General features: G+C 38.1%; 2 protein-coding genes across 2 annotated transcripts in view; both read right to left on the reverse strand.

Moving 5' to 3' along the window:
- LOC307172770 (free fatty acid receptor 3-like) overlaps positions 1-147 on the reverse strand; it is a 6,492-nt gene extending 6,345 nt beyond the window's left edge. Inside the window, exon 1 of the mRNA XM_079895360.1 lies at positions 52-147. The gene's annotated coding sequence lies outside the window, so the exon portion shown is untranslated. The remainder of the gene's footprint in view (positions 1-51) is intronic.
- A 711-nt stretch (positions 148-858) lies between these two features.
- LOC307172769 (uncharacterized protein) lies at positions 859-11,434 on the reverse strand. The gene is made up of 10 exons (XM_079895359.1): positions 11,399-11,434; positions 10,907-11,169; positions 10,744-10,801; positions 9,574-9,921; positions 7,685-7,951; positions 5,006-5,290; positions 4,576-4,680; positions 4,438-4,499; positions 2,460-3,971; positions 859-1,237 (listed from the first exon to the last, which is right to left on the reverse strand). Exons 3-10 carry the CDS (start codon positions 10,784-10,786, stop codon positions 1,211-1,213), a joined length of 2,649 nt encoding a protein of 882 aa, XP_079751485.1. The 5' UTR covers positions 10,787-10,801; positions 10,907-11,169; positions 11,399-11,434; the 3' UTR covers positions 859-1,210.
- Between the last annotated feature and the right edge of the window lie 39 nt (positions 11,435-11,473).

An 11,473-nucleotide genomic window follows, 5' to 3' on the forward strand; every position in this document is an offset into this window, starting at 1 on the left:
ATTACATATATATACATATAATATAATATATAGAAGCAAAATATTTTATACCTTACTAAATCTGTCCAGTATCACAGAAGTGACAATGTGATGCTCCTCCAGTCTTTAGAGCTATTTCTCATTATGTCATTTTGACACATGCTGTATCTATGATGACAAGACAGGAAAGAAGCAACACATTTTTTCATTTCACTGAAAGAGGCGAGTCTTTTTCAAACATCAGCCTCAGAATGCTTTTTCTGTACATTGCAGACATTTATAAATGCATGCACTTTGAACTAATATTAATTTTACTCAGTGCTTGAAAGTCAGAGGGAAGTGTCTTCTTCTACGAACAGCTTAATGAGAATTCGCACACACGCATGCACACAAAGTGCTACAAATAAAAGAACGTGAGATTGAATGAGTACAATTAAAATTGATTTGTGAGTATGACTGAGAGTAAAAAACTTGCTTTAAATGAAGAACAAAGCAGATAAAATTGGGAGAATTTATTTGTAACAACTTCCTGTGTGCATTAAAGTACATGAAACATCTGATCAAACATTTGCTTTTCATCATGTTTTTTGTTGGGCCTGTCAACAACCTATTTTCCTTAAACTCATTAGCATTTTCCACATCATTAACAAAGAAATTAAAGAGCTTAATTAATTACACGTCCGTTAGGTCGGTCTCCTTCATACTCAAATGCGCAATCCATCCACAAAAGCAGCGTAGCGGATCGCAGTAATTGAGCGGCGTTACAAGAAGCATCTGTGAGCAGAAAGCTGAATAAATAGATGCGAGAGGACAAATAGTGGCAGTCCATTATTTATCATTTAGTAGTTCAGCTCTGCCAGCCATCCTAATTCATTTGGATTTTGTTCGAGTCTTCCTGTCTGTGGAAAAACACTATATTGTGTTTTATTTTCAGACACTTCAAATCCCATAGCAGCATTGTTCCGATGGATAAAACTCACACTGTGTCCTATTCAACAGCCATGGCTTTCACATGCCTACGTGACAGTTGTGTAGGAGAAACAAAAAGATCAGTCTTTTTTATCAATAATGTGGTCGCTCTGACAAAATACAAAAGATTTGTATGGCACAATAAGCCGAGGGCCAGAGGAATGGCTGAGCATTTGTTTCTTTCCACCAGAGAGACATTGTGCTTTGTAAGAAAGTTTTTTGCAGTGCAAATAGTGTCGATCTAGATGAGCACTGCATTTTCTCAGCGTCTGGGTCTGCCTCTGTGGACCTGTGGGAGAGAAGAAGGAGAAAGGAAAGAACAAAATGCTTCATTTGATATATATATCACGTCTAAAGGCCCTTTCACATCACCCGAGTCAGCGTTGCCCAATGAACTGAACTCAGCATGAGCTACAGTGTTACTTAGGTTTAAAGTTCAATTCAACCATTTGCCTCTAATGATTAGTAGACAATTTGTATGATGTATGAAAAGTCTGCCTGTGCAATGACAAGTCCAACTTTGCACACAAGTTAATAATCATTTAGAGTAAAAGACACCAAATAATTTAAAACTCAAACTTTATGAAGAGATCTTGAACGCATCATAATGTACCAGGAAGGTCTCATAGGTAAACATTAGTTAACTACATTAGCTGACAATTAATCTAAGTTAATGTTAATTTCAACATTAAATACAATAACATTAGTTAATGCACTGTGAACTAACAAGAACAAACAATGAACAACTATTTTTATCAACTAATATTAATAAATGCTGTTTTAGCTAATGCATAACATAATGTGAACCACTGAGACCTTAATGTAAAGTGTTAGCACTTATTTAAATCATGCTGTAAAACTTAGTGAACCCAAGTATTTATTACTCAAGTATAAAATTATTTTTTGTTTCTAAAATGTGTCAAAACAATCACCGCAGATTCTGAGGCTCAAATACGTGTTTTCACCGTTTACTGTGCGCACTGCCATCTTTCACACCTAGCGACCTCGTAAAATTGCTTTTGCCTGATGCTACCTGCAGTGGTTTTCACAAGACGATCAAAACGGTGCACTTAAGGCTTGATGTGAGTCATGTGAAAGAGCCTTAACATTTTCACATCCTCTTAAGTGACTGATTTGGAACGCACTACATTGGTGAAACACAAATAGCATACAGCTGAGCTGACTGTGAGAAAATTTAATATGCATTTACATACACAGCACATTCAAATACTGAGTAAAATTCTGAAAATAAATGTGCATTTCTCATGATTTGTCTGCTATCTTGGATTCATTTATTCACTGCATTGGATGGTGGGATTGCATGCATCATATAGGATACCATGAAGGAATGCCTAAACAAGATATCTTAGGAGGTAACATAATAATAAAAATGCATTTTGAAATTTCACTAATGCATTTCACTAAAACATGGATGAAGTCATCATTTTTTACACTGTAGCACCTGAGGAGCATGACTAGCTCGTGCATTTCACTCATTTAATGTTACTAACCTGTTGCGTGTGCATTGGGTGTCCATGCATGGGATGCATTCCTGGCAATCGTTGAGGGCTCGTATGTCGCCCTCGAGTCACATTTGGAGGTCTGTGTCTGCGTTGCACGTTCACAGGCTGGATGTTGCGCACCTGTTGCATGCGTTCACGTGGAAGCATCTGGAACTGATCCGGACTCAACACTGGAGGAGGAGTAGGAGGCTTCTGACCCGCTTTGTTGAGCTGCTGGATGGGTTGAGAAGGTCCAGGGTTCTGCAGGGCAGCTTGAGTCTGCTGGATCCGGTTGTCAAAATGGTTATTGGTCTGGGCGGTGTGTTGGCGTAGTGCAGCCTCAGTAAGAGGAATGGATGGCTGAGTCACGGTCTGATTTGGTCTGGAGGCAGTTTGTGTTTGAGAAGTAGTCATTGGATTCTGAGAGGTTTGGATTTGAGGTACTGTAGTCTGTATTTGCGGCTGTGTGCTGATGCTCTGTTGTATAACTTGCCTCTGCACATTTGGGTCCATTTGAGACTGGCTGAGCACGTTTTGAGCGATTGGTCTTTGGAGGTCTCCTCTTTGGGAAGCAGAAGGAGCTTGGGTTATCCTGCCTGTAGGTTCAGTCTCCAGGTATCTCCCACCAGAACGACCTTGCCGTGCATTTGGTAGTGGAGATCTAAACCGCCAATCCGAGGATCCACTGCTGTCCGAGCTGTCGACTTCACGATTGGGGTACGCCGGCGTTCCCTGCAAACGGTCCCAAGGCATCTGGAGGTGCGTGTTGGTGCGGGTGTCGTCTATCTGGTTGTTGGTCTGAACAGGGTTTGAATGTGGAACCTCTGCTGAAGATCGTGAGTTGGTAGTTTGGCGGTTTGCATTGGTTTGGTTGGTAGGGTGCGAGTGGCCCGTCTGAATGAGGGCGTTGGGTTGGCGAAATCCATTTGTTGAAGCATTCGTCTGTGTTTGATTACCCAAACTCAAAGGCTCAGAGTTTAACAAACCAGTCTGAGAAAGATTTTGATGGTTGCTGTTCGTGTGCTGACTCTGTGGTGCACTTTCTCTCTGGTCTGCATGTTGCCGGATTGCCTGACTCGGCTGGTTTGCTTCCGGAGGGTATGTGTTCAAGTTGACATGCACTGTTTGAGGTTGTGCATTGCTAAGATGGTCAGTGCGTGGCGACGTGTTGAGGTTTACATGAACTGTATGAGCAAGTGCACCAGGCTGAGATCTACCCGTTTGTATGAGAATATTAGGATTGTGCTGGACAGGCTGTGGGAACGACCTCTGAGGGTCATTGTTTGGATATGAATTGTTGTTTTGATGCCCATTGTCTGGGAATGCACTGAAGTTGTGGTGAAATACATCCGTGTTCATATGGCCATTATGATGGAGTGGGTTGGGGTTGCTGGGAATGTTTTGAGGCATTGTGTTGATGTTCCCATTGTTGTTATTGGGAATAGCGGTGAAGTTCTGTGGCAGTGAGTTGTGTAATGGTGGATCAGGGTGGTTTCCATTGACAAGAGCTCTGTTTGCAATCTGAAAAAAAAAAAAAGCAGTACTATTGTTAAATTGAAAAAGATGTTAAGGCTGGGCAACATCATGAACTTTGCAATGATTACAAGGTACTTTTATGTGGTCATTATGTTTTCTAAAATGCATTAGATTAGTTTTGTAATCCTTATCTTGCAACTAGCGAATATGAGAGTCTTAATAATAAAGATGTTTTAATAGCAAAAACAGTGCTAGAGTTGGTAAGTGTAATCGAGATCTTAAAACGTGCATTTTAAGGAGTTTATCCTAAAAAATGACATTTGGTGCAATTCATTGATGTCCAATTGAATCAAACAATTCAAAACTCAATGATTTATGTCATATATTCGCAATATCTCTGTGTGCATTGTTGATGATGATATGGCTAAAAGAAAATGGAAATATTTTACAGCCCAAGAGGTATTAATCTACATTACACAGAACACAATAATAGAAAGTGGTACTGTCGTACTGTGATGCCTTCATTCTGATTTGTCTTCTGAGGTCCAATAGCATCTCTGAGTCTCCGATCAACTGTGAATATGAGCATGTCAGAGCCTTTAGCATCAAAAAACAAAACACCAGACAGAAGCATTGAGGAGGGACGTACCATTTCTTTGTCGCAGGAGCAAAATAATGACAATAATGATAATGATGAGTGCAACAACACATGCAACAACAATCCCTGCTACGGCCCCTCCACTGAGACACGTACCTGTGAAGCAGGAGAACACGATTTTTAGATTTTACATTTGAAGACTTGGATTAGCAAGCACCCCAAAGAACAGAAGACATAAATGGAGAGAAAAACACATCACAGAATCATCAATAATGGAGCTAGCAAATAGGAGAAAGAATCCTGCAGAGGAAATGCATTGTGGGCGGATGGAAATTATGACTCCTTCCAGTATAGTGACACATGAATTTATCAATCTTGTAGTTGATTACTCCCTCTCCGGTCAAGAAAATGAATGTCAGGCCGAAGAATGAACTGACAGATGCATCCGTCACTGCAGTGCCACAGAGAGCCATTAACTCACCCACAATGGCCAGGTCTATCTGCTGCTTCGATGCTCCTCCTGTGATGTCATTCCGTGCGGTGCAGGTGTAAGTGCCACTCTGATTGGTGGAGAAGATCTGCAGACTCAGCACGCCACTCCCTGATTGGCCGGAGGTCACCGGCTGGCCGTTGAGTGCCCATGAGAAGGAGGCAGGAGGGAGAGAGGTAGACGTACAGGTGAGAAGCACCGTCTGGCCCACCGTTGCATCTCCACCGCCAACACACTGACTCGAGGTCTTAGTCAACTGTGGGGCGTCTGGCCCATCTGAGGAACCAACAATATTAAAGATTAAAATGCTTAATGACAATTTACCAGGCTTGTCAAACTGTAAAGCTGGTCAGTATGAACGAAATCTTTCAGAGTCATTTTAGATCACTATAATCGTATAGGTCACAATGTATTTATTTTTTATGGAAATTCAATGAAAAAAAAAATGCATATGCATTAAATTGCAATGTGGTAATGTCTATTTTTGATAATCTAATAAATAAAACGGAAATAAAATTTTAAAAAGTGTTATGCAACAATACACATAAAAGGTGCTTCATCTAATGTGATTGTTTTCTTTTTATTTGTAACTTGCTGGACACAAAGCAAAAGTCTGATTATTTATGACGCATGAATAAGCCTGAGATCAGTGCAACATTTGCTTCACATTATGAAACACTGCAGTTCAAAACAAAATACTTAAAACAATAAAACTCAAAAATAATGACAGTTTGGTTTCTGTAGTCATAGGCTGGCCTGTTGGTTGAGCCGGTGTTGTCATGTTCCTCAAAAATTGCAATTTGTCACTAGTGGGGCAGAAATTATTCCTCAATTATGTCTTATAATATGTCATGGTTATGGTTGTCCAACAAACTGGAACATTATAAGCTCTTTGGTTAATTTTACGTCATGTGTCTGTGCTGTCTCTGAACGCATGCTGTCGATGTAAAACATGCAGTTACCAGAGAAAACGCAAGACATTTTCACACAAGGTTGACGTGCAAAGAATATAAACTCTTTTGTGGTCTTGTTGGACAGATGTCCAGTTTGCACATTACAAATTTGATGCATTAATAATAAAAATTTTCTAGACCAGTAGTTCTCTTGTGACCCACTAGGGAGCTACAAGATTTCTTAAATATATTATTGATAGATCAATATATTAAAATGATTTAACATATGACAAATCAAACATTAAAGTAAGCTAAACAGCTATGTTGACAGATTTCTCATTTCAATTTGTTTCATTCATATTTCTGACATAGGTTTCTTTAACAGTCTTTTTCCATTAAATTCTGGAGAACATTCACTTGAATCGACTGGAATAATGGATTTTTTTGTTTTGTTAAATTATTTTAAATGTCTGTTTTACGGCTATTATGTACCATATATACCATGGAGTTACATTTCTAGCCAAAAACTGTAATATATACAGTTACTGTAAAAAAAAAACAAAAAAAAACATACAGCGATATTTATAGTTACTGTAAAATTCATAATATAGAAATTCAGCAAATGGTGAGTAGTTTCTGCAACAATGACACAACAGTAATGGTGAATGACTCACAGTAGACGCTGAGGGTCTCAAACTGACAGATTTCTCATTTCAATTGGTTTCATTCATATTTCTGACATAGTTTCTTTAACAGTCTTTTTCCATTTAAGAACAAAGCTTTCCACAGTCTTGGAAAACCTAGTATCATTGAGATACTATTTTAATTTTTATTTATATTTTGAAATTGTTTTATATATATTTTTATTTCAGTTTTAGAGTAAAGGAAATTGGAAGGTAAAGTAATGGGGATTTCTATAATTATTTTTAGTAGAATTCACTGAGAAATAGCTAAAAAAAAAAAAACGTATCTAGTAGTTCATTGTTCAAGTTCATGATACAAATTCATCATTGGTCATAAAAAGTGAATTCTGGAGAACATTCTGTCACGTACTGCTCAGAGACACGAAGTAGGAGATCCAAATGCAGCTTTATTTTGTGGGGCAATCCAGAGGCGTAATCCAACATACAGGCTAGGGTCATACACAGGAAAGCAGTCCAAAACAAAGAAACAAACAAAGAAACAAAACAGGCAGGGACCAGAGGCAAGAGAGTAATCCAGGGACCAGAGGCAAGAGAGTAATCCAGGAAACAGGGCAAGATATCCAGAAACAAGACAACCAGGGAAACGCTCAGAATAGCAGTGTAACACTTAACAAGACTTCGCGGTGAGTGAATGAATGAACAAGGTATATATAGACAGACTAACAGGATGATGAGACAGGTGAATGCAATCAGTGAATGAGGTACAGGTGAATGTGATCAGTGATAAGTGATGATGAGTCCGGGCAGTGAGTTATGGGAAATGTAGTTAGTGAGTGAATATGATAGTCTGATGTGGACTGCCCTCTGGTGGCTCACAAGGGCAGCTCCAGCTGGTGATCGTTACATATTCACTTCTAGAATCTACTTTTTAAAAATTATTATTTTAATATATGTTTTAACGCGATTATATACTTTATATACCATGGAGTTACATTTCCAGCCAAAAACTGTAATAGTTACTGTAAACATATACAGCGATATTTATAGTTACTGTAAAATTCATAATATAGAAATTCAGCAAATGGTGACTAGTTTCTGCAACAATGACACAACAGTAATGATGAATGACTCACAGTAGACGCTGAGGGTGGCCGTGGCTGTTTGTGCACTGACGGCGTTGCTGACGGTACATGAATACACCCCGGCATCATCTCTCCTGGCTGGCGAGATGATCAGAGATCCAGCGCTGATAGTAATGCGGGTGTCAGAGGACAGAGCAGCGCCTCCTTTACCCCAAACCACACTGACCTCTGAACCCGCAGACCAGCTGCAACTCAGAGACACATTCGCACCTTCCAGAGGAAGAGGAGGCGGAGACAAACTCACTCCGGTCACAGCATCTGAAGATGGACAACAAGGACAGGGTATGGACACTTGTTTACGCCACGACTTCTTATCTCACAATTCTCACTATTTTTCTCACAACTGCAACTTTATATCTTCCAGTTCTGACTTTTTTGCGAGACTTTTTTTTTCCACAAGAATTGCGAGATTGTATATTGCAATTCTGAGTTTATATCTCATAATTTTGTTTTGTTTTCTCCTGTAATTCTGTTTACATCTCGCAATTCTGACATTTTGTCTCGTAATTCTGAGTTTACATTTCGTAATTCTGTTTTTTCTCCACAGAATAACAAAATAAGGTAATGCAACTTTTTATCTCACAATTCAGACTTTTCTTTTAAGAACTGATCATATGCACAGAACGTTCTTAAGAACTTCTGAAATAAAATTAGCCAGTGTGGTGTGGTGATATCTTCAATATAGCTTATAATAATAGCTTTGACAGCATCAATAGTGTAATACTTAGTTTATAATCAGAATATGGTCACTTAAATAGTCAGGCCTAGCATTAATTTAGTTATTCAAACTTATACCATGGTCTGGGTGAATACTCGATTCTGATTGGCTGTAAACCGTCAGGCGTAACCAGGGAAACCAAGTTATTGTTTGTAAAAACTTTAGATTTCGATTGTAAAACTAATTAAAATATAAACTAATGTTTTAAAAATGTGTTATTTGGCAAGTGACCATGGTATAAGCGTGCTCGTCGGGCATTAACCCTTACATAAGACACCATTAAAAAGACGCATCAAATTAAATTTGACCATTAGTTTACACACTTTCGTTTGGAAAAAAATTGTGTCAAGAGTGCAAATTAAAGATATATTGTGCACTTTAGTTTTCATAAGTGTGCTGAAATCTGAGTTTGAGCTGCACTGACCGACAGCTTCTGTGATTATAAAGGGAGTATACGCTTTCTGTGTAATCCATTCACAGATTAAAGAGAAGTTGTTGTTTTTTTCATGAGACTTTGTGACGTTTCTTACTTCAATACTTGACTACAAAAAAGTGCTAAACCTTGACAATATTTATTTTAAAACCTAGTGATTTTAGAATGTTTAATATTTGAATGTTTAATAATAGGAAATGGCTAATATGAGACAATAAATGTTTCTCTGCCGCCATCTACTGGTAATAATCGTAAATAATTATATTTTTTAAATAAAAGTGTTTTCGATCAAATGTTGGATTTCCTACATCTTGAGACGTTCGGTTTTACAAATTGGGGACAATCTCAGAAGAATGAACAAATAATGTTTTTGGTCATCACTTAAAAAATGTGGAAAAAGAAATGTGTGTCAAATTACAGACATCCGTGTTTCTTATTCCAACGTTCCCATTGGCTTCTGGCACTGACACTGGTTTATTGGCTAATTAGGTAAGTGTGATAACTGCATTACATTCAAAAGTCAACCATTGATGGTTTTGTATCGATGTAACAGTTCACTGGAAATGCCCAAGCTGGCTTATCGAAAAACCAGGAAAAAAAACAGGAAAAGTTTGAATTGCGAGACAAAAAGTTGCAGTTACCTTTTTTTTTCTATGGCAGAAATAAGTTTCAATAACAGGGTGAGTAAACAATGTTTTCTATTCTTTTAAGTCATGTGTAGCATCATACCAAACACCTTGAGCTGCACTGAACGGGTGTTCACACCGAGTCCAGAGGTAGAAGAGGGTTCGACAGAGACGCTGTAGTTTCCAGAATCACGGAGCTGGCTGTTATTGATTTTGAGCTGAGTGGCAGTGACTGAGATTCTGTTCTGATACTGTTGGACGGGCAGTACAGAAGGGTTACCGTTTACCCACATCGCCAGTGTAATCCCTCCGCTATCAGTCCATCTGATAAGAGGCACGTTAGACACGGTCTGTACTGTAAAGATCGCATCTTTCCCTGATGCCACCAACACTGGTGTCTGCTCAAACTGAACTGGAACAGGGTTCTGACACACAGCGACCAAAGGCAAACCTATGGAGAGTTAGTGATGGAAAGTTAGTGAAAGCTGCTTCAACAGTTAATACAGTTCACTTACAGGCTTTATGTATGTATTTGCATAAAAAAAGTTTTATCTGATGCTTCTCAAAAGATTTTTATCGTCAAATTTAAGTCAGTTCTTCTCCTTAAGTTTACACAGATGTCCTTGCAAAGTACACAGGTTTAGTTCGTCACATTAACAATGGGAATGTTCTACAAACACAAAGAAAGAAAGATAGTGAAATGTGAATGCATCTGAATGAAATGCATTCATATGGGTGTGGCTTGAGGAGACATGCAAACGATGGACGTAAAAGAGCACAAACAAAAGGCAGAATGCTGTAGAACTGGTGCAGCTCAACTATGTGTGACCAAATTCAGTACTTGCACGTCAGAGCTTTAAATATTTCGTGCATCTGTCTGCGATTTTTCGGTATCAGTGTTTTGAAGTGATCGCCTGATATAATCCAGATGTTCCTAACACTAAAGTGTTGGTTATTATATGAACTAATTGTTTTCACATTATTTTTCTATTTTTTTTAGTTTGTACTGATACCTCTAGTCAAATTATGTAGCCTATCTTTTATTTTGCATCAGTTATCTATTGCAAGTTGCTTTTGTTAATGCTGTATTTTTTTTTATTTTTATGATGTGAATCAGATGTTCTGTATTTTCAGTGAAAAAATAAAGTGTTTTACAAGTGAAGTATATTATTGTTGTTGTCTAATTTAAACGGGGTACTGTAAAATGCACGGGTGTTTCTTCTACAAAATCACATCTGGAAATCGTGAGACAGATTGAAGACACAAAACTCACTTATCAATGAGAAAATCACAAGAGGATGCAGCAGTGTGTTCATGTCAGTCTGCAGGGCCTGAGCAAAAACATTCAATTAGTTTCCAGATGTTTCATTCAATCACACATTAAAGCATATAAATCATAATAAGAGACATTCTGTCGAATTAAAAGAGATACTGACATCAATCACTGTTAAGGGATTGCTTTAACAACTTAGCTGGAATTCGGTGCTCAAGCACGACGATAGAGCCTGCGATTATTATAGCATTAAAATGATAAATTAAAGCTGTTATATAGACTCACTAAAGCAGTCTTCGTTTGGTTTTCATTTTCGTGTCTTTAGTCCGTGTGTGGTTTCGGCAACAGACGACGCGTCGCTTTTACTTCCTGATTACCTGTCGACGCCTCACGGCATCATCACAACAACTGAGATCATCAATCATCCTTAGAAGGAAAAATATACATTGGAAATTTAATAATAACTACATCAATTAATTAATGAATTTATTCTCTGATTCATATTTGTACATATTTATATGTTAAGGATACGTTTTTCTACTTATTAAGCCATTTTTTTTTTCATTATTACAATATATGTTCAAGCATATTCATGATAAAAATCAACTTTCGATAGAGCAAACGTTTAATAAGATTTCAATAAAAAACAACTTACGTTCGGTTGACGTTAGCCTATGTGGGCGTGGCCCCTTTTCATTATTGACGTAATGTCACGTAATGGTCAGGAGGG

The sequence above is a fragment of the Squalius cephalus genome (genome assembly GCF_949319135.1).
Source record: "Squalius cephalus genome assembly, chromosome: 15".
Classification (NCBI taxonomy): domain Eukaryota; kingdom Metazoa; phylum Chordata; class Actinopteri; order Cypriniformes; family Leuciscidae; genus Squalius; species Squalius cephalus.

Coding starts and splice junctions, on each gene's coding strand:
- LOC307172769 (XM_079895359.1), bottom strand. CDS start 10,786: ATGAACACACTGCTGCATCCTCTTGTGATTTTCTCATTGATAA. Junction 9,922..10,743: donor TGTGATTTTCTCATTGATAA/GTGAGTTTTGTG, acceptor AACTCTCCATAG/GTTTGCCTTTGGTCGCTGTG. Junction 7,952..9,573: donor AGTGCAGCTCAAGGTGTTTG/GTATGATGCTAC, acceptor GTCCATCTTCAG/ATGCTGTGACCGGAGTGAGT.